The sequence below is a fragment of the Lycium ferocissimum genome, chromosome 4 (genome assembly GCF_029784015.1).
Source record: "Lycium ferocissimum isolate CSIRO_LF1 chromosome 4, AGI_CSIRO_Lferr_CH_V1, whole genome shotgun sequence".
NCBI classification, from domain to species: domain Eukaryota; kingdom Viridiplantae; phylum Streptophyta; class Magnoliopsida; order Solanales; family Solanaceae; genus Lycium; species Lycium ferocissimum.
The window spans coordinates 75679536-75704209 of NC_081345.1; the positions used below are offsets into that span (position 1 = coordinate 75679536).

At 38.4% G+C, this 24674-nt stretch overlaps 1 protein-coding gene across 6 annotated transcripts; it reads left to right on the forward strand.

The window, feature by feature from the left end:
• Positions 1–7632: 7632 nt before the first annotated feature.
• LOC132053653 (uncharacterized) lies at positions 7633–24319 on the forward strand. Of its 6 annotated transcripts, none has more exons than XM_059445757.1 (9): positions 7633–8173; positions 10210–10316; positions 10876–10944; positions 11083–11198; positions 11355–11409; positions 22615–22735; positions 22828–22890; positions 23016–23110; positions 23997–24319. In XM_059445757.1, exons 1-9 carry the CDS (start codon positions 8095–8097, stop codon positions 24096–24098), a joined length of 807 nt encoding a protein of 268 aa, XP_059301740.1. In that variant the 5' UTR covers positions 7633–8094; the 3' UTR covers positions 24099–24319. The 6 variants fall into 6 exon arrangements, with proteins under 6 accessions (XP_059301740.1, XP_059301745.1, XP_059301744.1 ...); XM_059445758.1 differs by having other exon boundaries at positions 7635–8173; positions 22843–22890; XM_059445760.1 differs by lacking the exon at positions 7633–8173 and adding an exon at positions 8210–8355.
• Positions 24320–24674: the final 355 nt, after the last annotated feature.

Consider the following 24674-nt stretch of genomic DNA (forward strand, 5'->3'; position numbering starts at 1 on the left):
ATCCCATATTACTTGTACGACCGCATATACTTGCGTGTGCGTTTGGGAGCAACATATGGTCTTCCATATGAGAACTTAGCCACCACTGCATATTCTAAATTTTGACGAATGCACAAACGATCAAATTCGTTCTTAGTCCATGTAACTGTTGGTTCTCAACGCAAGTATGTGACAAGTTTTAGATTAAACGATTGAATAGTCTCTTGTTTGGCGTATTATGTAACGCCCCAATGTAATTAGTCAAAGTTGTCGGAGTTGTATTGGGCACACCAACCACATGTGGTGTCACGACCTATTTTGCCTAGGCAGTGCGGGCACTTACCTTCCCACCTCGGTAAGCGAACCCTCAACCCAACAATGAATAAAGTCACAATACCTAACTAATCAAGCGAAAAAGAATAGATAAGTATGTCTCACTATATATATATATATATATATATATATATATATATATATATATATATAGTGCGGAATAATAATAATACCCCCAGGGTCTAGTCTGAAAAATACAAGAGCATCTAAAAGGGAAATAATACAAGTCTGGAATAATAATACATAAAGTGTCTATGTCTCTGAATAGAATAGGACATAAAGATAGAGAAGTCTTCAAGGCAGCGGACGGCCATGCTCACCCTGGAAACTCGAAGATAAAGCTGAAGCGACTATCAGCCACGTGTCACGGAAGTGGATCCAACCTGATACTCTACATTCATAAAAGAATGCGACAACAGCCAAGACAAAACAACAAGATCGGTAGGCATCATCAGCCGACTAAGCATAGCTAATGCAATCGAGATAATAAAGCAGATAAGCAGATAAATCAACAAGTATAAATCAAATGTAATCGAATCCAAGTACACGTCATTGCCTAAGTAAAGCATCTAATCCCAAATGTGCCAAGTCTGAGTATATCAAGTCTGAATCCAACATCACAAGTACAACACCAGACATCTCAAAATCAAGCCATAATGAAATGCAATGCAATAGTGTATGAATGCAATGCAATGCCATGCAAATGTTGTGTACACATGTACTCCGGACGAAAATATCGACATCTCGGTAGCACAACCCAGTGTGACTCGCGAAGTCTAAGTGCCACCCTTCCCGAATCTTTGCCCAACAGACAGACAGGACCTCGGATCTTTGCCCACGGGGGGTTCTCACCGGCACCACTCTGGGGGACTCGCGGAGTCCATGCACTCACCTAATCAACGATTCCGGAACTAACATCGGACATCGGCCATCTCACGTCACTCAAGTAAAACCGAGCCCAGCTCATCAAGTGTTTCATCAAATATCATCAGTATCTCAACAGTGTATCATGAAAATAAGAGTGCGTGCAATGCATGTATCAACATCAATAATCATGCTCAATATCACAAGTACCAACAATGGGTACGCTAACAATATATCCGAATCACAAATACCAACAGAGGGTATGTCAACAGTATAACCGAATCATAAGTACCAACAGTGGGTACACCAACAATATCGTAATCAAGATGATAAAACAGAATCCAACATCAATCAACAATTCATGGCATCAAGCCAACACAATAGAACAATCTGATCACAACATAACGAGGTGGCTAGCCCCAAACACACAACAGGGCCCAACCTAAGGCAATATCCAACCCAACTTCATACCCGAAGGTTCACATGCTGTCTCCGACAATATAATCTAAATATGCGCTTTACTATACGAAGTCTCACCAAGGATAAGCCATAACCTACCTGGATGGTCGAACCGCAACACCAACAACTCACTCATTTGCCTTGCCTTTCCGTTGATCCTCAGAACCAAAGTAGTCTAAGCATAATCGAAATATAGATTAGAAATCATGAAGAATGATATTTCTACGATTCTATTTAGGTTAATTCTAACCCTAGAAATTGGGGAAACGGGCCCACAGGGGCAAAACGGGAAATTCGGAAGCAAAATATCAAATTTAGCACTAGGTGATCATAACCCAACCACTAATTGCTAAATTAACTCATAGATTTACCCAATTTCGAATTTGAAGCAAAACCCCCAATTTGGGTATAAACCCTAACTTTTTGATTTCGAAATTCAACACTAGAAATGAAAGATATATGATTAACAAGCTTAGATTCATCAAAAACTAGCATAAACCCCAACAATTTCGTCATTAAACCCCAACAATTTCGTCATTAATAAGCCTAGAGAAAATGCTCATCAAAACCCTCTTCCAACTTCCATTACTAACGGATTATTAAAAGAAAGGGGGAATCTAAGATGATTATGATTAAAGGAGTTAGCAAGATTTACCTCCAAGAATATTCCCAAATTATCTCCAAGAACAGTTCCCCAAAGCTCTAATTTCGAAATGGGAGTAAATGAGGGTCTAAAGGCTTTTAACACTTCAATAATAATACACACTGCCCGTCTCCTACTTTAGCGGCACTCGGACCAGTGGAGCCGCTTCAGCAGTCACTTGGCCGCTTTAGCAGTCACTTTGCCGCTTCAGCGGTCAAGGCAAAAATCCTTGGACAGCTCCAGCGGTACCGCTGTCGCGGTGCTGGTGCCGCCAAAGCGGGCACCAGACACCAGAAACTTACCCAAGTTTCACCATTTGATCCGATTTTCCGACTAGTTCCCGAGGCCATCTGCTCACATACCATACACATAGACACACATAAAAACACGCTACGAACGCGCCCGTGGCCTCGGAATTCCCAACGGAGGTCTTGTTGACCGAGTCAACCCCCGATGCCTTAATTCCAATTTCTCAACCCAAGTCCCAAAATGCATCCGAGTGTATTAGGAACCGAACCAAATACACACACAAATTCTAAACGACCATCCGGACCTCTTGGAATCGACGGAATCCCAAAAAAAGTCCGTTTACCCAAAAGTCAACTTTGGGTTAACCATTTTTCACTTTAAGCCTATATTTCACAAAAGTTGCCCGAATCCGATCTAGACACCTCGGAAAGCATGCCAACGGTCCCCTCGGATAAAAAATGAGCTAATCAATGCTCGAAAAAGGGCAAAAATGCCGAAAAGACTATAACGACCAAACAGGTCATTACATGTAGTGGCTGGCCGCCAGCCACCATGGCTATCCAAGGTTTCCAGTTTAGTTTAGGGCTAGGGTTTGTTTCTAGGTAGAGAGCGTTTTTGAAATGCATCAATCTATTTCATACAAAGAATTAAGTTAAATTATTTGATTTGATATAATAATTGCATGAATTTACCCATTTCTCCTAGGGGTGGGCATGGTACGGTATTTGAAATTCGGTGCGGTAATTTCGATTTTCGATTTCTAAAAATATTATACCATTACCATACCCAATTAATTCGGTATGGTTCGGTATTTTGAAGTTTGATTTTGTGATACGGTAAATCGGTAACCATAGTTTGTTCGACTTCAACTTACATAAAATCATATCGTATAGAATTATGACTTCGCTTATGTCACACCCTTAATCCGATAGGGTGTGATGGGCACCCGACCCTTACTTAGGGCCGAGCGAACCCGCAGACTTTCGTAATACTCATACTCATACTGGGCCCGCAGAACATAACATAAGCACGTAACGAATTTTTTTTTTTTTTTCCGAAAACAAACATGCCTTTCATTTTTTTTTCAAATCAAATAAAGCTAGCATCGTATGAAATCTGTAAACATATGAAGTTCGTAACATAATGCAGAATAATACATCGGCTTACATAGCCGCTTATAAAACTGACATATCATACACACGACACTGTCTGCAAAGTCTCTACCAACATCTCAGATACCATACAAAGCACTCGACTCGAAGACTCCGGAGGAAATGGAGCTCGCCAATCCACTGAACGTCCTCCTCTAACATCATCTACTCATCTGTGGGTGCCTGCGCGGCATGAAACGCAGCCCCCGAAGAAAGGGGGTCGACGAAATATGTACCGAGTATGCAAAGCGTAAAAAATACGTAAAACGAAATCATAATCAAGTCGAGTACGTAGAAGTGAGCATAATAACCCGAATACCAAAGTACTTACATCTGACATACAAATCATACATAAGGGGTTCAGAAGACAAATAGGATAATCAGAATGCCAAAATGCTTCGCTTTCTTTTGAAAAACATTTCTGTCTCGTATATACGGAAAATCAAACATATCATATGAGCTTGACATTAACCGAATGCTGAGGAACGTACGGCCCGATCCATAAATAATATAATAATGCCGAGGAACGTACGGCCCGATCCATATATAATATAATAATGCCGAGGAACGTACGGCCCGATCCATATATAACATAATAATCATATACATATAACGTGCCCCGGCCCTCAAATGAGGGACGCGGTAAGTAAAATCATATGCATGTACATGTAACGTGCCCCGGCCCTCTAGCGAGGGACGCGGTAAAGGGAATCATCATATGCCATCCTGGCCACCTCCTCCATATCATCATATCATATAACATGCCCGGCCCAGCTAGCAAGGGACGCGGTAAATATAACGTGCCCCGCCCCCCAGCGGGGACGCGGTGAATAATGCAATGAAGTGCACGAATACATGCCCTGCCCGGACGCAGTGAAAGAGATAATAACAGCTCGCACGAGCAGAGTAGTGCGAAACCATATGCACCAATCATCATATACGTACCGTAACACATCATAACATTATGACTTATCATATGAGCGACATTAACCGATGTGGGATTGCCTAAACCAATGTGGGATTTGCCTAAACCAGCGTGGAATTTGCCTCACCACTGGGTTTGCCCCACCATTGGGTTTGCCCTACCACCGGCTCCGATTCCAACTGATCATATTCCAGAATACCTACATATCACATATAAACGTGTCCCGGCCCCCCAGTGAGGGACTCGGTGAAAAATGTAATAACAGAATGCACGAGCAGAATCGTGCGTAACCAAATACCGTTTAAAACATTTTCAAAGACTCAATAGGTTAATCAAAACGAACCATCATTTATAAGCCAAAACAGTAGTCAAATCAGATTTTCTTCCGAATACCACTCGGGAACATATTGAACCGAACTTCCGAAACCATAGTTACGTATCAAAATCATAAGTATACAAATCATTATTTCAGACTCAACAAACATATAATCATACTCGGGGGTCGGAAAGGTAGTCATATTGAGTTCTTTCAAAAACCATCGTAATTGTACGAAGAAGATCGCGGGACCCACGGACGAGCGTCGCCCATCCGGCCCGCCCTCGCGAAAATCATAGTCATTATATGTTACCGTATCATTATTACAAACTCAAAGATAAGTAAACTGATCGTACTTGAAATCGGAATAATAGCCATATCATATCCTTTCAAAAATCGTCAGAAGTATATAAGGAAAGTCGCGGGGCCCACGGAGGGGTGTCGACTCAAGTCGGGCCCGCCCATAAAAATTCAAGTCATCATACGTCATAGAATCATTTTTGGGCATATTGAAGCGATCCGGTTCGGTCTGTGAAAGTTACGGACTTTCGTAGTTTTCGGAATCATTTAGGAACAAAACTCTTTTAAAAACCAAACTTTTATGCAACTTTTAAAACTTAGTCATACAAAAGACGTATAAACCATAGCTTAACCATATAAGGATGCCAACATCAAAAACAAATACGACTCATAAACGTACTCGGATTTTTTTAAGAATAGAATTACCCCCAAAGCTCATAGCATATCATAACCTAACCATATCTAAGACATGCCAAAAGAAGGAAAGGTAAGCTTTACATACCTTGATCGCTTCCTACGCTAATCCAAATTTAAGTCTTGACTTCTCGAGATCTACAACACATCAATAGGCATCGAACATTAGCCATAAGCATCAGAAAGTTCAACTCCAAACCATCATTTTATCTACAGAAATTTGGGCAGCATTTCCCCTGTAAATTCAACACCCCGAGAATTCAACTCGGCCAAATATCCAACAACAATACCAACAACCACACCAACAATATCCATAAGCAATTCCCAACGCATTCTAACATGATTCAATAACATTTCCAACAATCCACAAAATTATTCAAAACAACCCAACCAAAACATAAGGCAACCCGAAACCTTCCAAGTCCAAGGAAATATCAACAACGCATTTCTTTTCTTCCAAATTCATAAACTACACCAACAAACCACACTTTAACAACATCATTATCATAATTACAAGAAACTATATTTGATTCAAATTGGCTTCCAAAACAGCCCGTAACAATAACGACACCAACTTGGATCATTAAACTCTCATTTACATCACATAATCCACATTTTCACAACATTAACCTTAACAATACAAGAAACTACACTAAATTCGCATTGTCTTCAAAACAGCCCATAAACGTTCTCTACTTCAACTTGGATCATTAAATCATCATTTTCACCATGAAATCCATACAACAACAACCAAATTACACTAAATAAAATTTGTTCATTCTTTGCCAAATAACACAACCTATTTTCGGCCACCACCACCAATCCACACCTTCCATGATTTTCATCCATTTTCACACATTACAACAACACCCAAACAAACTATATACAATTAATTCACTACTCCTATGCAACACACACACACACGCCAAGGCACAACACACACTACCCAACTTCAACTTACCATATTTCATGAGTTTTCATTCATTTCTACATTCCACAATACGCACACACCATACATAACATATAAAAATAAGGATTAAGTCTTACCTCTTCCACCCCACTTCTTTCTCTGGAGTCCCACATGGCAACAACGAGCGGTTTTCTTGTTCCAACAACTACTCCACGTTGATTTGCGGGCCTTTCACTTAGTAGGAAACCTAGGAGAAAATATTTTTTTCCTTGATCACCACCCATGGCTGAAATTCGGCCAGCCATGGCCGTTTTTCTCCTTCTTGTTCTTTCTTCATTTTTCTTGAAACTTCTAGGAGGGGGAATGGTGAAATAAGATGACTTGGTCATCTTTTTATTGTAAATATTAGCCAACCATGTGGCCATGGCCCACATGTCACATGCAAGGCCACATGGCCATTTTTTTTTCATGAATTCTTAGTTTTCAAAACTTCATTTTTGACCCCAAATTTTCATGAAATGCTTAACTTTTCATAATTCACTTTTCACCCCAAATTTTTCTTATTCCAAATTTACCCCTAACATTCCACACCAATAAAAAGATGAATATGCAACTTATGCACTTTTAACAAAATCGGAAAAATTTACAACCTTGTCCTTAACTTGTCGCAACCGACTTGGAATATTCCAACGTACAAAGTACGGGGTACAACAGCTTATTCAAGAAACGTCTCAATTATATCGGACTAAGACCTCACACATGTAAATTTCAAGAGATAGTACAAGCTATCCCTTTAGTAAATCAATTACACAAAAAAGATATTTCAATCAAGAAAGAGTAGGCAAAATTCCAACATCTAAACAATTAGTTTCGTACTAATACTAGTTTATATATTTGTTAGCTTGATAATATATATGAATTGTATATGTAATTACATATTTCGATATGATATTCGATATTTTCTTTATAAACACCAAATACCAAATTAAAACGTATATCAAATACCATAATATCAAAACCACAATATAAAATATTTTGATTTCGGTGTGATAATCGGTATCAACCTATCATACCATGCCCTGCCCTGGCCGCCCTAATTTCTCCCGCTCCCCAATAGCGGACAAGGACACCAAAACAAACTCCTTACATCCCTACCCACGGACTTGGGCACCTCACGACCTCACGACCTCACTCATTTTCCGTGATTACTTTTTTCACTTTCTATGATCTAATCTAATAATAAGACTAGAAACGAAAATTTCGTAGCAAGAATCTCTCGAAATACACACACACACACACCAACTAGATATACTAGCTGTCCATAAATAAAAACTTTCTTTTGGGGCAGATATTTCTTCCATGGCTTTGTAGCAGATCTTGCGGCTTCAATGAAGGAATCTTCAAAATAACCGTTCAAGAAATCTATTTCGCTATCCAAATTTTCCACATTTTTTTTTACAGTTCCAAAATAACCTTTCAACTGTCTTCATTGGAGATTTAGTGTTCGCATTGAATTTTGCGTTCAATTTTTTTTTTTTTTGGGTAATAAAAATGGAGGATAGAGGAGAATCATTCGTGGCAGTGAGGATATCTCAAGGGAATAGTACTACTACTTGCCATTCTACTTCTGGTATTTTCCTTTTTTAATATCTTACTTTATAGTAACGGAAACATTTGTTTTTTTTTATACCTCTCTTTCTCTCTCTACTTTTTTTTATTTTTTCTTTTTCCCTTACTGCTTTATCTTTATTTGAGTTTATATCTGTGGATTGAAATTGGGTTTACTCATGCCTACTTGCGTTGAATTTTGTGGTCAGTTTGCATCCAATTTTTCCGCAATTTTTTCTTTTGTGCCCTAGCTTTTTGATGAGTATTATATTTTATATCTATATATGGAGCAAGAAGATGCATGTAAAAATTTGTGATCGGTTAATTTCATACACATACACTGAAACAGCTTATTAATTTGTTTATGTAATTGAGTCATTTATTCAGTAAAATTGCGGAATGGTATTGATCCAACCGAATATTTGTTCAGGTAGTAGAGCATTGTCTCGCTCGCGTATCCTTCCTCACTAGTAGTCGTAGCATTATTCTTGTAGTTTCTTGTCCTTCGATTGCTGTTACTATCTGCTACTTCTTGTACGTATTATTTTCTTGTAGTTATTATTCCGCATGTTGTGTCATGCTTTCTGATGTATTTTGCCATGGCTTCTTCATTTCCGCGACTTTCTTTTCCGAACTCCTTTGAACTGTTTTTTCTCGAGCCGGGGGTCTACCGGAAATAGCCTCTCTACCTCCCAAGATAGGGGTAAGGTCTGCATACACGCTACTCTCCCCAGACCCCACTTTGTGGGATTACATTGGGTATGTTGTTGTTGTTGTTCTATTGGAGAAGAATGGCAGTAGATAAATATCTAGAGCATCAATATGCCTATAGAGCCGTCTATTTGACTGTTCTTGAAGGACGACAAGAAACTTTAACTAACATCATATGGAAATTGTGGTGCATGATCTGACCACGGTTATTTCATGGTTTCAGTTTGTAGGTTAAAATGAATGCTGGCTGTTGACCTTTCATATAGGGAAATGTGTGATGAGTAGCTTTAACGACTCCAACGATCACTGATAGTTTTAGAGTGGACAGAACACTAGAAAGGAGTGGTTAAGAATGTACTAGGTCATTTATGTTAACTTTTGGGAGTGGTATTGGCTGCATATTTAATACCATGATTAGTTAACCAAACTGTTCATCTGAGGGTTGCAATTTATCAGATTGTGATTGAGCTGCTCTTTTAAATTCCATGACCAGTTAATTTAAACTGTCGGGACATTGCTGGTTTTTTTACAAAAAGAAAATTCCTCTTTCTTTGACGAATTTACATTACATAATCGAATCTTAATTTAGGTTTCAAATGGGCATTGTTTTTTGATAAACAATTGTAAAAGGCAATTTTCTGGTAGAGTAGTGTGATATTGGTTCTTGTTTGTTCTCCATGTAAGTTCAAAGTGATTTTTTTCTTGTTGTTTTAATGAAGGTTAGTTCATGAATGTTAAGACACCTGAATGGTATTCTTATGCTGAACATTCCCTGCTGTTTTTGTTACATTTGTAATAGCACTCTCTCGGTGCTTATATCTCATCATCGATATAATTTCCTTGGTTAAACAACGAAAAAGGAAAAAAGTATACTCATGTTTCCACTTCTCAATGACCAACTTTGGCAGGTAGGATTTCTCCTATCTAGGTGAGTAGTGTAGGTCATGATATTTGTTCTGTAACACTAGCGAGCTTTTGTGTTGGTACCCACACATGTACCATGTTTGTGATTGAGTTATGATATTATCCTGATCACACAATTGGACCTTGTCATAGTTTCTGAATCGATGCATTCTTGATACTTCGTCCGTAGTTACAAAACTTTGTTCATATGATGTAGAGTTGTCTTCCCTATGTGTCAATAAAGATACAGTTCAATTCCTTCTCCCACAAAAAAAAATAAAAATAAAGGATGCACTTCTCTTCTTAGCAATTAAAAAGAGGATGCACATCTCTTGTTGTGCCTAAATCTAATTTTGCTCCATCTTTATATACAATGAAGCCTGTTGTTATTGAAAACTCGACCTCCCCTTTTCTTTAGATCATCTTTTCTTTCTGTTTCTGCAGAGGTTGTGGCAGGATCAACAGCATGGCTTGGCAGAGGCCTTTCATGCGTTTGTGCCCAGGGAACAGATATTGATGGTCGTCCATCATTTGATCTGACACCAGCCGAGGTAATATTCTAGTGCATGTTATTTGAAGCGTAAGCTTCCTGCTAGGTAAATTATAGGAGTGTCATAAAACACGATGTAGTATTATGTTCTTTTGATCCTCTTTTATTGTAAGTTTGTATTCTGGATAGGATTTCTTTGTTGTACTGCCAATATGCTAAACAAATTTGTTTTGCGATTCTGATTGTTTTCTCCAAGATTTTACACTTTACAGTTCCTACGAATGGGGAAGATGCTGAGTGTTGCGAGTGGTAGTGAATTTTATTTGGTTTCTTAGTCATTCGGCAAATTGAGCTCATGTTGACATTTACATATGCTTTAACTCTCTTTTAAACTGTGGCAAGTCTCAGGCATGAAAGTCTTTTGTCTAACTTTTTACGCTTCCCCTTCTTCTTTGCAATACCTAGATAGCCAGTTGATAGTTCTGATGAGATTGCCAATATAGCTTTCTATTTTCAATTTCCCACTTGTGTCAGCTTATCCAGTTTTGTTCTTAGAGAATATGTTATTCAGAATGTTAAGCTCCTCACAGATGTCTTCTCTTCCACTTTGTTAATGTCAGGAGGAATGCTTGCAAAGACTACAAAACCGTATAGATGTTGCATATGATAGTTCAATTCCTGAACATCAGGTATCCTCTATTTGAAGACGTCTTAGCTATTTCCCAATGAACTTATGAGATAACATCTTTAAGGATTTTAAACATTCCATTAAGGTTAAAATCTACATTCTTACTGTTCATCTTTCTCTCTCTCTCTTTTACCAACAGGAAGCTTTACGAGCATTGTGGAAAACTGCCTTCCCTGTGGAAGAACTCCATGGTTTAATATCTGAGCAGTGGAAGGAAATGGGTTGGCAAGGGAAGGATCCATCTACTGACTTTAGGTACATCAGCATCTTCTCTACCCCCCCGCTCATGGCATCCGAAAATAAGAAAGCACTAATGGTTGAGCTTATCTAATCTCGATTTTCTGAGTTCTTCTGCCCTTTCTGGTCCTTCCACTCTTGTTTACCACTGACATGTTTGATTGATTTTGATAGGGGTGCCGGATTCGTATCACTGGAGAACTTGTTATATTTTGCGCGAAATTTCCCGGTACGTCCTCTTTCTTACTTCTCTTTATGGAGAAGGGAGATAGTGACATGTAAACCTTTTATGCCAATAATGAAAAGCTAATCTTTAGTATCAACATGTGCTGTGATTTGGTAATCATTTGGAGACCTAACATATATGTTTCTTCTTAAACTGGTCTTTATGACTCTGTCTCCTGAGATTGTAGTTATTATTCAGATTTTTGTGTTACATCTGTATGTTCCACAGTTTCTTATGCCCCTCTTTCATGCAATTGTCAAAGTATGATTCTATTTGATTCCTGAACCGTTATAAACATCATAGTGGTTGGGAGGGTGTCGGTTGATGGGCTTCTTAGAGGATGGTTCAATTCCTCTCTGCTATTCCTTGCTACTCTCAAACAGAAAAGTTCAGCAGGCACCCTTTTGTTTTCTTTGTGATACCATAGCTTTAAGTGTTTCTATCAGTAATTTTATCTAAAGATACTTGGGGATACTTGAGAATGAAGACGGGATAAAAAGGTAGATATCTTTTTTCCTTTCCAGTTTTTTTGGGATAAATCGGTAGATTGGTGCAGGAGAGATCCTTGGAGCAACGGTAAAGTTGTCTCCATGTGACCTATAGTCCGTGCTGTGGAATCAACTACTGCTGCTTGCGTCAGGGTAGGCTGCCTGCATCACACCCCCTGGGGGTGAGGCTCTTCCCCGGACCTTGAGTGAATGCGGAATACTTTAGTCACCGAGCTGCCCTTTTTATGTAGATTGTTGTAGATCTCAGTTGACCATGAAGAAAGAGAAAATGCTGTATCATTCACATCGTTATTTCAACTGACTTGTATAATCAAACAAATTTGTTGGATAGACAGTAGAGTATGAAGCTGTTAGCTGACATGTCAGATCTATTTTGATGAGCATTTTGGACCTATTTAGGCTACAAAATCAACAGAACCGTAAAAGTCTGTGGAGCAAGTTCTGTGACATCTAGTGTTTTTGAGAAGCGTACAAGTGACATGGGTCCTCTTTGGTTAAAGCGAGAATGAAGCGCTCGCTTCATTAAAGTGCAATTTAAAAAAAAATACCTAAATAAACCTTGCATATATTAATAAATAACTGAATAATAAACTCGACAAAAGTAATATATATATATATATATATATATATATATATATATATATATATATATATATATAAGCAAATCAATTTATAAAAAACAGAGACGAAAAAGAAAAGCTGAAGAAGATTACCAAATTGAATACATACAAACTAAATAAGATTACCCAATTAAATTGATCAGGTTCCTTACAATTGAATTACCAAATTGGTAAATGAATTGAGAACCTAAAGATCAACTTGTTCTTGAACAGTTACTCAAGAGCTCAACTGAACTCGAATGGAATAGAAGAATGCAAGGAATTTCTTATTGATCTTGACAATTTTCTAGATAGCTATTACAAATGAGGATTGTAGGTATTTAATGGCACAATTCAACCCAAATGCTAACTTCCAGAACTAACTTCTTCTGGTAACAGTCTGTTAACAGCAAATGGGACCACATGCGTGCCACGTGCCCAACTAACTCAGTCCTAATCAGCTAACTAATGTGATTAACTGCTAATCAACTAACTAATTGAACTGAAATATGGAAATTAAAGGAACAACTAGTTAGGATCGTATCAACTACTCCCCCTATCAAACATCCTTGACCTCAAGGATCAAAGTAGGAAACTGGGCTTTGATGGCATTGTAATCTTCCCAGGTGCTGTGGGTGGATCTTTGAGTCAGGAGGAGGGTCCAAAGTGTATGCAACAGCTCCCACCTTGGCTAGAATCTTGAATGGGCCACAGAACTTAGCTGAGAGCTTGTGAAAAGCATGATCTCTTAGGGAATTCTGTCTATAGGGCTGTAGTTTTACATAAACCCAATCTCCAATAGAGTAGGATCTGTCTGTCCTCTCCTTATCAGCTAGTGCTTTCATCCTAGCTTTAGCTTTGGCTAGATTAAGTTTGAGAGCTCTCAAGGTTGCCTCTCTAACCAAAAGACTCCTATCAACTGTATCAATCTGAGAGTCAAAAGCCGTGTAAGGCAGTAGGGGTGGTGGTTTTTGACCATAAACAGCTTCATATGGTGTCATTTTGATGGAAGAATGGAATGATGTGTTGTACCACCATTCAGCTAATGCCAACCACTGGGGCCAATCCTTGGTTTTATCAAAGTTCATGCATCTCAAGTAACTCTCCAAACACCTGTTGACAACCTCAGTTTTTCCATCTGTTTGGGTGATATGATGTAGAAGTGAGTGACACTTTCTGCAATGTAAACAGCTCCTTCCAAAATCTGCTAGTAAAAACAACATCTCTATCAGACACAATGGTTCTAGGCGTTCCATGAAGTCTGAAAACATGATCCATGAAAACTTGAGCCACATCCAAAGCTGTATAGGGGTGTCTGAGGGACATGAGGTGGGCTGCTTTGCTCAGTCTGTCCACCACAACAAAAATCACTGATTTGTTAGCAACTCTAGGCAACCCCTCAATGAAATCCATAGAGATATCCTGACACACACCAGCAGGAATTGGAAGTGGTTGCAACAATGCAGGATATGCCACATTCTCCCCTTTACATTTCTGACACACCTCACATTGCCTCACAAAAGAGTAGACATCTTGCTTCATTTTCTTCCAATACAGATCCTGTTTCAGCCTTTGCAAAGTGGCTTTGATTCCTGAATGACCTCCCACAGAGCTACAATGATAGAATGACATTAATTCTTGCTTAAGAGCAGGATTAGCACCCATCATGAGTTTACCCTTCCTACTGAGAATTCCAGCCTGATACTTCTAGTAAGGTTTGTGAGTGCCCATAGATTGACTAGTTTGGATCAACTTCTGAAGTTGAGGGTCATGAATCCCCAGGAGTCCTTGACTTGCTCCATGAGATAAGTCTGTAAGCCAGAAATGCTACATAGTTGAATACGCTCCTCCTTTCTAGATAAAGCATCTGCAACAACATTGTCCTTCCCCTTCTTGTATGCAATGGAATAGTCATAGCTATAAGCAATTTGACCAACCATTTCTGTTGGCTGGGGGTGGTGATTCTTTGCTCTAAAGGGAACTTTAGACTGTGGTGATCAGTCTTGACAACAAAGTGTCTCCCAAGAAGATATGGTCTCCATCTTTGGACAGCAGTGACAAGAGCTAGCAATTCCCTTTCATAGACAGATAAAGCTTTGTTTTTCTCACATAACCCTTGGCTGAAGAAAGCAAGGGGTCTGTTATCTTGAGCCAATACTGCCCCAATACCACCTCCAGATGCATCAGTCTCCACCACAAAGGAAGGGCAAGCACAAGAACATAAGTTATAGTTAATTTCAGTGCTTCAAAAGCATCAGTTGCTTCATTGGTCCAAGAGAAAATGTTCTTCTTCAGTAGGTCATGTAGTGGTCTAGCAATGATCCCATACCACACCCGATGAATCTTCTATAATAGCCTGCCAAGCCTAGGAAACCTCTCAGACTTTTAATAGTAGCAGGATGAGGCCAATTTAGAACAGATTCAACCTTTTGCTGATCCATTGCTACTCCTTGATCAGAGATCACATGACCAAGGTAATCAATCTGTTGCACACCAAAAGCACACTTGCTTTTCCTGACAAACAAGACATGAGACCTTAGAATCCCAAATGTAGTTTTGAGATGAGCTAAGTGGTCAGACCAGCTAGAACTGTAAATTAGGATGTTATCAAAAGATACCAAGATGAATTTTCTCAGTTGGTCATGGAAGATCTGATTCATTAAACTCTGAAAAGTAGATGGGGCATTTGTCAATCCAGATGGCATCACTAGGAATTCATAGTGACCATGGTGGGTTCTAAATGCAGTTTTTGGAATATCAGGTTCAAACATCCTGATTTGGTGATATCCTGATCTTAGATCCAACTTAGAAAAGTATTTGGCCCTATGCAATTCATCCAACAATTCTTCAATCACAGGGATAGGAAATTTGTCCTTAACTGTGTTGTGGTTTAGTTCCCTATAGTCTACACATAATCTCCAGGATCCATCTTTTTTCATCACCATGACAATAGGAGAAGAGTTAGGACTGGTGCTATTTCTTATTACCCCACTGCTAAGCATCTCATTTACCATTTTTTCAATCTCATCTTTCTGAATAGTTGGATATCTGTATGGTCTGATGTTGATTGGAGAAGTGCCCTCTTTCAAGGTGATCTTGTGATCATGTAATCTGGATGGGGGCAGTTCAGTAGGAACCTCAAATAGATCCTTATAGTCTTCTAGTATCATCTGCAACTCCTCATCCTCCTGTTGGCTTTCTGAAGCTTCTATAGAGAACAAACTAGCTCCCACATCAGCATTCTCATGCATCAATACTCCCACAGAGACCATGCATAACTCAGCTGGTTTTGCTAACAATATCTCCATACTAGTTTGCTGAATCAACTTAGATTTGGGTGGTTGCATGCCTCTTAAAGAGATTTTATGCCCCATTATATTGAATTCCATCTTTAACTTTTTGAAGTTCCACATGATGTCCCCTAGAGTGATCAGCCATTGGATGCCAAGAACCATTTTGCACCCTCCAATAGGCAGAACTAACATATCTGAATCAAACACAATACCTTGCATCCTCCATGTCAAGTTCTTGCAAACATAGTTGCTTTGAACCTTTTTACCATCAGCTACAGTTACTCCAAAAGGGCAAATAGCAGTCATCAAGCAACCTAACTTCTTAGCTGTGTTTAAATCCAATAAGTTGTGAGTGCTTCCTGTATCAATTAGAACATGGACAGCTTTACCCATCACAGAAGCTGTCACTCTCATGGTCCTAAAGTCATGAATTCCATTCATAGCATGCACAGAGACATGTGGTAGAATAGATCCTTCTCATCAGTTTCTAGTCCTTGTCCAATCATAGACAAGAATGCAGCAGGATCTAGTGCAATATCTTCAGGCTCCTCAATAAGCTCCTCTCCTTCACCCACCTCCATAAAGAACAACTGTCTTCTCTTCTTACGTACATGACCAAATGAGTATTTTTCATCACAATTAAAGCATAGTCCTTGCTTCCTCGTCTCATCCATTTCAGTAGGGGTGAGCATCTTAACATTCCTTAGGTTGGGTTTTTGGGGGTTAGAGTTTGGTGGTGGTTTGGAGAACGAAGATGAGGGTCTGGGGTTTTGACTGGTGGGTTGGGAAAATGAAATTTTTTGTCTAGGAGGTAATGGAGATGAAAAGTTTTGGAATCTTGAATTGTTTCTTGGGTTAGGTATGACAGTTGGTTCTAAAAAGACTTGTTTCTGTACTTTTAAAGTTTGTTCTTGAATTCTAGCTAAACTGATTGGTATAGCTTAATGAAAAGTTTTGGAATCTTGAATTGTTTCTTGGGTTAGGTATGACAGTTGGTTCTAAAAGACTTGTTTCTGTACTTTTAAAGTTTGTTCTTGAATTCTAGCTAAACTGATTGGTATAGCTTAAGTTCTAGGCCCTAACATCTTAACAGTAAGCCCAATTTCTGGTTTTAATCCCTCACAATGCAGCTAACAACATATTCCTCAGATAAATCGACTCTGGTAAGCAACTCATCAAACAGATCTACATAATCTTGAACAGAAGTTACCTGTCTAAGTTCCTTAAAATCACCCATTGGATCATCAAACAATTCTGAACCAAATCTTGCATACAGATATCTCACATATTCACCCCAACGAGGCCAGTCTCTAGTCAATCTTTGTTTCATGAAAGATTGATGCCATTGAAGTGTCTTGCCTTCCAGCTTGCAAGAAGCTAGTTTAACCTTGGATTCTTCAGGTGTTTCATCAACATCAAAGAATTGCTCTGCCTTTTAAAGCCAATCCTTCAAAGCATATCCATCAAACTTTGGAAATTCGACTTGGTAACCCCTAGTAGGCAACTGATATTCCTCATTCCTTTGACATGCACGAGTTGGAGCTACATTCTCCTCTAAATCCACCATCTGAGGACCAACTCCATTTGCAACACTGTTCCCATTGTTAGTATTTGTATCAGTGTTCAATGTTGTTCAATATCCTCTTAATTTCCTCCATAGCTTGTGCTACTCGACCATCTACTGCACCACGAATCTCAGTCACAGAATTCACCGCACTCTCGAGTGAACCTTTGAGAGCATCAACCTCCTTACGCAGCTCTTGCATCCTCGTGTTGTGGTCTCCCATTGGGTCAGAGAATCAGAGCTCTGATACCACTGATAGGTTCCTTACAATTACCAAATTGGAAAATGAATTGAGAACCTAAAGAACTTGTTCTTGAACAGTTACTCAAGAGCTCAACTGAACTCGAATGGAATAGAAAAATGCAAGGGATTTCTTATTGATCTTGACAATTTTCTAGATAGCTATTACAAGTGAGGATTGTAGGTATTTAATGGCACAATTCAACCCAAATGCTAACTTCCAGAACTAACTTCTTCTGGTAACAGTCTGTTAACAGCAAATGGGACCACGTGCGTGTCACGTGCCCAACAAACTCAGTCCTAATCAGCTGACTAATGTGATTAACTGCTAATCAACTAACTAATTGAACTGAAAAATGGAAACTAAAGGAACAACTGATTAGGGTCGTCTGATAGGTTCCTTACAATTGAATTTCCAAATTGGAAAATGAATTGCGAACCTAAAGAACAACTTGTTCTTGAACAGTTATTCAAGAGCTCAACTGAACTTGAATGGAATAGAAGAATGCAAGGGATTCTTATTGATCTTCACAAAAGAGTGCAAGGGATTTCTTATTGATCTTCACAATTTTCTAGATAGCTATTACAAATGAGGATTGTAGGTATTTAATGGCACAATTCAACCCAAATGCTAACTTCCAGAAGTTAGTTATCGTAACAGTCTGTTAACAGCAAATGGGACCACGTGCGTGTCACGGGACCAACTAACTCAGTCCTAATCATTTAACTAATGTGATTAACTGCTAATCAACTAAGTAATTGAACTGAAAAATGGAAATTAAAGGAACAACTGATTAGGGTCGTCTGATAGGTTCATTACAATTGAATTACCAAATTGGAAAATGAATGGCGAACCTAAAGAACAACTTGTTCTTGAACAGTTACTCAAGAGCTCAACTGAACTCGAATGGAATAGAAGAATGCAAGGGATTTCTTATTGATCTTCACAATTTTCTAGATAGCTATTACAAATGAGGATTGTAGGTATTTAATGGCACAATTCAACTCATGTTAACTTCCAGAAGTTAGTTATAACTAACTTCTGGTAACAGTCTGCTAACAGCAAATGGGACCACATGCGTGTCACGTGCCCAACTCACTCAGTCCTAATCAGCTAACTAATGTAATTAACTGCTAATCAACTAACTAATTGAACTGAAAAATGGAAATTAAAGGAACAACTAATTAGGATCGTATCATAAATAAATTAACAAACTGAGAAAGACAAATAAGAAAGAAAGCAGAAGCAACAAAACAATTTATAAAAAACAGAGAAGGAAAAAAAGCTTAAGAAGATTACAGAAGCAGCGAAAAAATAAAGGAAAAGCAGAAAAGAAAAAAAAGAAGCCCAGTAGAAGCAATGGCAAAATAAAAGAAAAGCAGCAAAAAAGAAGAAGTGGTAGTGCAAAGAAGACGCAATGAAATAAAGAAGAAAATTTCCTGAATTTTCAAAAAGTAGCAGTTGCAGATTTCGAAGGATCCTAGTCGCTGAGAGAGAAAGAAGAAATGACCTAGCAACTCTAGTATCTTTTTCTAATACAAGTCCCCACCTATCCTTTTTTTGCTAAAAAGTCACCTTTACTATAAAAAATGAAGAAGCAACCGCTTCCTCACCTCAGAAGCGATTGCTTAAGTCAAACGCTTTGCCTCACCCTCAATAAGCCTTGATCCTTCGCCTCGCTTCGCTTCATCACTCAAAGGGATGAAGCGGGCACTTTTCACAACACTGGTGCCATCCTAAACTTTTACAATTTCAAACAAAGTATATTTCATTAAATTAACTCATATATTTGAGGCCCTGGAGATTTAGCATAATATATAAAGGCTCGAAAAGATAACAATAGACTCTTAAGGTTGGCCTAGTGGTCAATGAAGTGGGTTGAGGACCTGAGCTCTCAGGTTCAAATTCTAGCGGTGGTAAAAATACTAGGTGATTTCTTTCGATTAGCCCAAGTTACCTGGCACCTGTGTTGGTGGGAGGTAGCAAATACCTCGTGAAATTTGTCGAGGTGCACGCAAGCTATGTTGCTCGGAGTTTGGTGCGGGTATTCGATTCGGTTGCAAATCTAGAGGTTGGATTCTTCATCACATAAATTTTAGGATTGGGGTAGGGATCAATCTGAGTGCGCCTACAGGTGCTGGGATATAGCCAATAATGTATATTACAACATATAGAGTATATATTGCGATTAGAGTTTCAAAAAAAAAAAAAAGAGTATATATTGCGATTAGTTAAAGTTATTGAACTAAAACTAATAAAACTTCATTCTTTATAAACACCAATATTTTATTCTTATCTCGCATAATAGAAAAGCATTTTCATACTTTATATCTAAGCTGCTCATACTCGGGTGCGGGTATCCGATACGGGTACCCATCCAAGTGTCGGATTCGGCAAAATTAAAATTTAAGAGTCGGGGGTGCAAATCCAGGTATGGATACGGATGCTGGGATTCAGCTAAGAAAATTCAAAATTATAAAAATAGAGCTATAAAGATATTCTAAATTTTTAGAGATAATCTATGAAAACTTACATGTATATTGTAGAATACAATTTTTCATTCTCCAAGATGCGCATTCCATTTCCCATGTCTTAAATCTATTTTATCTTTTATTTTGAGAAATCAAAATCTGAATGTTTCCCCTAATTTTGTCCATAGATTGAGGTCAAAGTATCCGAAGTTGGTTGACCAAATTCGAAATGTATCCCGCACCCGCACCCGTCCCAGTCTCGTGTCGAGACAGGTTCAGCATCAAAACTGAATAGTCTGCGCAACTTAGCTTTATATAACTCTATATATATTACATAAACCCAAAAATCAAACCAAATATCAATCTATACTTCTCGGTCATAGGATGTGATCGAAGTACCCAAGGTAAGTTGACCAAATCCAGTATGGATCCCACATCCACACCGATGTCGTGTTGACACGGTTGCGACGGGGATTTTGAAGAGTCCAAGCAACATAACGTGCAAGCTACCCTAGGCACCACGTTTTTAAAAAAAATACTAAGGTTGGAAGATTTTAGTGTGGATGGATATAGCGACGCATGTAATATATTGAACGAGAAAAAGATAAATCCTGGAGAATGTACATATATTTTCCATTTCCAATAAAGTTGAGATTTCATCAATTAATATGCTCAATGGTAAATTACAGCGGACAATTAGAATGCATGAATTAGGCCACATCAAGATATTACATATTCATCTGAAGTTCTAGAACGAAAATGCCTGTAGCTCAGTGGAAAGAGCATCTGTTTCCTAGGTAGAAAGTCGTAGGTTTGACCCCCTACCTCGCGCGATAATGATTCCCCACAAAGGTAGGAGTAAGGTCTGTGTGCACTCCACCCTCCCCAGACCCCGCCTGTGGGACTATACTGGGTATGTTGTTGTCGTGGTGTCTGGGCCAGCTTGCGTGCACGTAGACTAATTCAATGGGATACCTCCCAGCTCCCACCAACAATGGTTACCAGGTAACTCTGTCCACCAAGGCTAGGGCAAATAGGAAAAAAGCACCTAGTGTTTTGTCTCTGTTGGGATTTGAACCTGAGACCCCTTTGGGTGCAATCAGAAAGCATTTCCTTTATTCTACCACATGAATGAAATATAAGACAATCTTGTGTGTAATCAAGCTCTCCGCTAAACTCAAAACAAAAGGCATTATCCACTTTGTTTACCTGATTTTAGAAAGTCTGTCTTGTCGCAATTGGTATTAACCCTACCTCAAAAAGTTGCCTTGACTTTGCTAAAAGTTAGAGAAAAATTGTGACATCATAATATTGGTTATGGTCCTACGAGTATTTTTTTCATTAGATGTTTCTGTTACTATTTGCTGACAATTCTATGTTATAAAATTAATTAGCTCACTAGAAAATGTAATTCATGTTTTTTCACATATTTCTTACTCTGACCAAAATACTTGGCCTGCTATTTTCCTTTTGGCCATTGCAACATACTTGTTCTCATTCCCTTCCTTGGGATAATTTTCCTATTACAAAATTTTTGATGCATAAACTGATACTTTTTTTTTTCCTTCTTATAAGTAATACTAATATTTAAACTAACCATTTTATCGCATATTTCCTATTCTGACCAAAATACTTGGCCTGCTTTTTTGCTTTTGGCCATTGCAAAATACTGATTCTCATTCCCTTCCTTGGGATAATTTTCCTATTACAAAAATTTTTGATGCGTAAACTGATACACTTTTTTTCTTCTCATAAGTGATAGTCGGTGATACTAATATTAATACTGTCTTAATATCTACGTGATGTCTTTTCAACTAACCATTTTACTCTTTCACAATTTGAAGACTTCTCTATGTAATTCTAACTTAATTATTTATTAAAAAAGTTCGCTTTATTAGTCAAATAAATCATCTAGCTTTGACACAGAAGTGTAAACTTTTTTGTTAAACATCAAAGTTATTCCTTTTTTTAGTGGATGGCTATTGACTTAGTTGATGTTTATTGAGTTACACCATGGCATGATACAAACGAAGCCTACTTTGTAGGTTAAGTAATGAATTTCACCATTTCATGTGTTGAAATAGTTTCCACTTGGGTGACACTGGGTATGTGGGAGATTCAACATTTTATGCTAAATCTATGGTCGCTCTGCAATTTTACCATAAGACAAAAAGGAGGCTTTCTTGTTTTTAAAAATTGTATACGAAGCAGAAAAGTAGCTGTCTTGTAGTCTACTTTGACATAATTCAATGCCCTAATATTGAGCTTGCACGTAGCAAGTCATTCTAGTGTAGAGTTGTATCTGAAGCATGTAATGTTTATACTGATGAATGAAACAATTTCCTTGCTCCATTTTGTTCAAAAAGAAAGAAAGAAATGTGCAAAACCATGTAATCAAGTGTACACTTAATTATGAACAGCGTTTCTATGCTGTAGCCAAATTCAAGCAGTAACGTGCTAGGTCCATAATTCATACTCTTCTTCTTCCTAATTTATTTTGATAAGCTTCTTCTCCCTTATTTTATTTGCAGAAATCGTTCCAGGATCTTCTTCAAAAGCAGGAAGGTGATAGGGCATTGTGGGAATACCCATTTGCTGTTGCTGGTGTCAACATCACATTTATGCTTATCCAGATGCTTGATCTAGAAGCTTGTATGTGTTCCTTCTATGCCCTTCTTTACAGCGAAATGTTGAAACTCTTTAGACAAATCTAAGTCTAGGAGATTTTGTTTTGATTCATTTAGCTAAATACTCTGCAGTAAAACCAAGGAATCTGGTGGGAGCAACTTTTTTGAAGTTTCTTGCTGGTAAATTGTTTGACCGTGGTCTGAAAATCTGCTTCGTTTCCTTTAAGTTAACACCTCAAGTATTGTCCCCTTAGTGCTTCTGCATTTTGGCATTCTCTTCTAAGCATGTCTTTTGCCTTGTACAGAAAATGAATCAGCATTTGATCTGCTATATTGTATCACGTTTAAGCTGATGGATCATCAGTGGCTTGCCATGCACGCGTCATATATGGACTTCAATGTATGTGCGTTAAAAGTTTTATGAAGTTATATGTGCATTTAAATTAGCGAGATTTAGTTGAGGATATGGAAGTTCATTTTGTTCCTGTTAAGAGTCCCACATTGGATATGAGATGGGTAATTGGTCTCCTAATTCAATTAGAAGTTCCCATGCCTTTTCCATTTTATATGCTTCTAAAAAAGTTTCAGTTTGGCTACAACAGTCGTAACAACAAGGGAATTTGTTGTAGTATCCTTGGCCGCATGGTGTCGGAACCAGTTTTACTTTCTACTAGTAGCTTGAAGTTATGGGTTAAGAATGGCTTGTGGAGTTATTGGTAGTTTATATGCTTTTTATAGGTAAGATAAAATAATATTATTGATGTAAGTCGGCACTCAGCAAAAAGATAATTCTGGACAGGAGTACATCCAAAAGATTGGTATAATTCAATCATGGTTCGGCCTCTAACAAGTCGGCTTTAGCCATGTTGCTCCAAACTAAGCAAGCTATCAATTATGTGTTAGATGTGTCTTTTTCTTGTTCACAAAAACTCTAGCATTTCTTTCTTCCCATAGAACCCACCAAATTGTCGCTGGAATTGAGTTTCAGTTTCATGTGATAATTTAGGCATGCCTTTCCGATGCCAGGCTAGCAAAAAATCCAGAGTAGTTCTTGGCGTGCACCTTTTTGTGTTCTGTATTCAAATACATTCTCAGTATCCTAATTATTTTTCAGTCCCAAAGTTTGATATTAGCATAGTGTTTTCTTGAGAATTTCTTCACATGCTATGGATGATTGCCATGATACAGACTGATGTTATCTTGAAAAGGACCTTTTCATAAATTATTTCTTCATGTGAACCAAGTGCCGTGCATTTCTGAAGTTAGATCTGTTACGTTTCATGCAGACAGTTATGAAGTCCACTCGTCGACAAATTGAAAGGGAGCTTTTACAAGAAAACGTAACACGGTTGGAGGATTTGCCCTCATACAGACTTCTTAGTCAATAGTTATTGTAGCCCTGGCATCTTATATTTCTTTTTTTTAGCCATGCGATCTCAGCAAAAGGGAAATGATTTTCTTACCAGTTCTATGACATTTGTTGGTTTCGTACGAATTAGATGCTTTTTCATACCGTTGGTCTCTTCCTCTTTCACACTGAGGCGATTCTTAGAGGTGTTGACTGGAAATAATAGGTTTCCCCAGTGCATGATATAATTTGTTCTCCTGATGTTTCCGACTATAGATGGGCTGAGCTGCTAGCTTATCTCGATAACCATGTCTCACTTAAATCAACTTTGAAGTTTCGCCTCTATAGGCTGTTTAAGGGGAGATGCTTAGACGCCTGTGAAAGCCAAGTGATTCTGGAGCAGGTATGAATCCACATTTGGCGTTGCAGCTATTATACTATGAGTTTTTTCTCCCATTATTAACTGACTTTCAGTTCTCTCACAGCAATCAGCAAACATCCTATAAAAACAATACCATATCGTATCCCCTAACGTGCCCACTCTATATGAAGTTACCATCCATTGTTCTCTTTCGCAACTCCGAAGTTAATACGGCATAAGATGTAAAGCTATCTA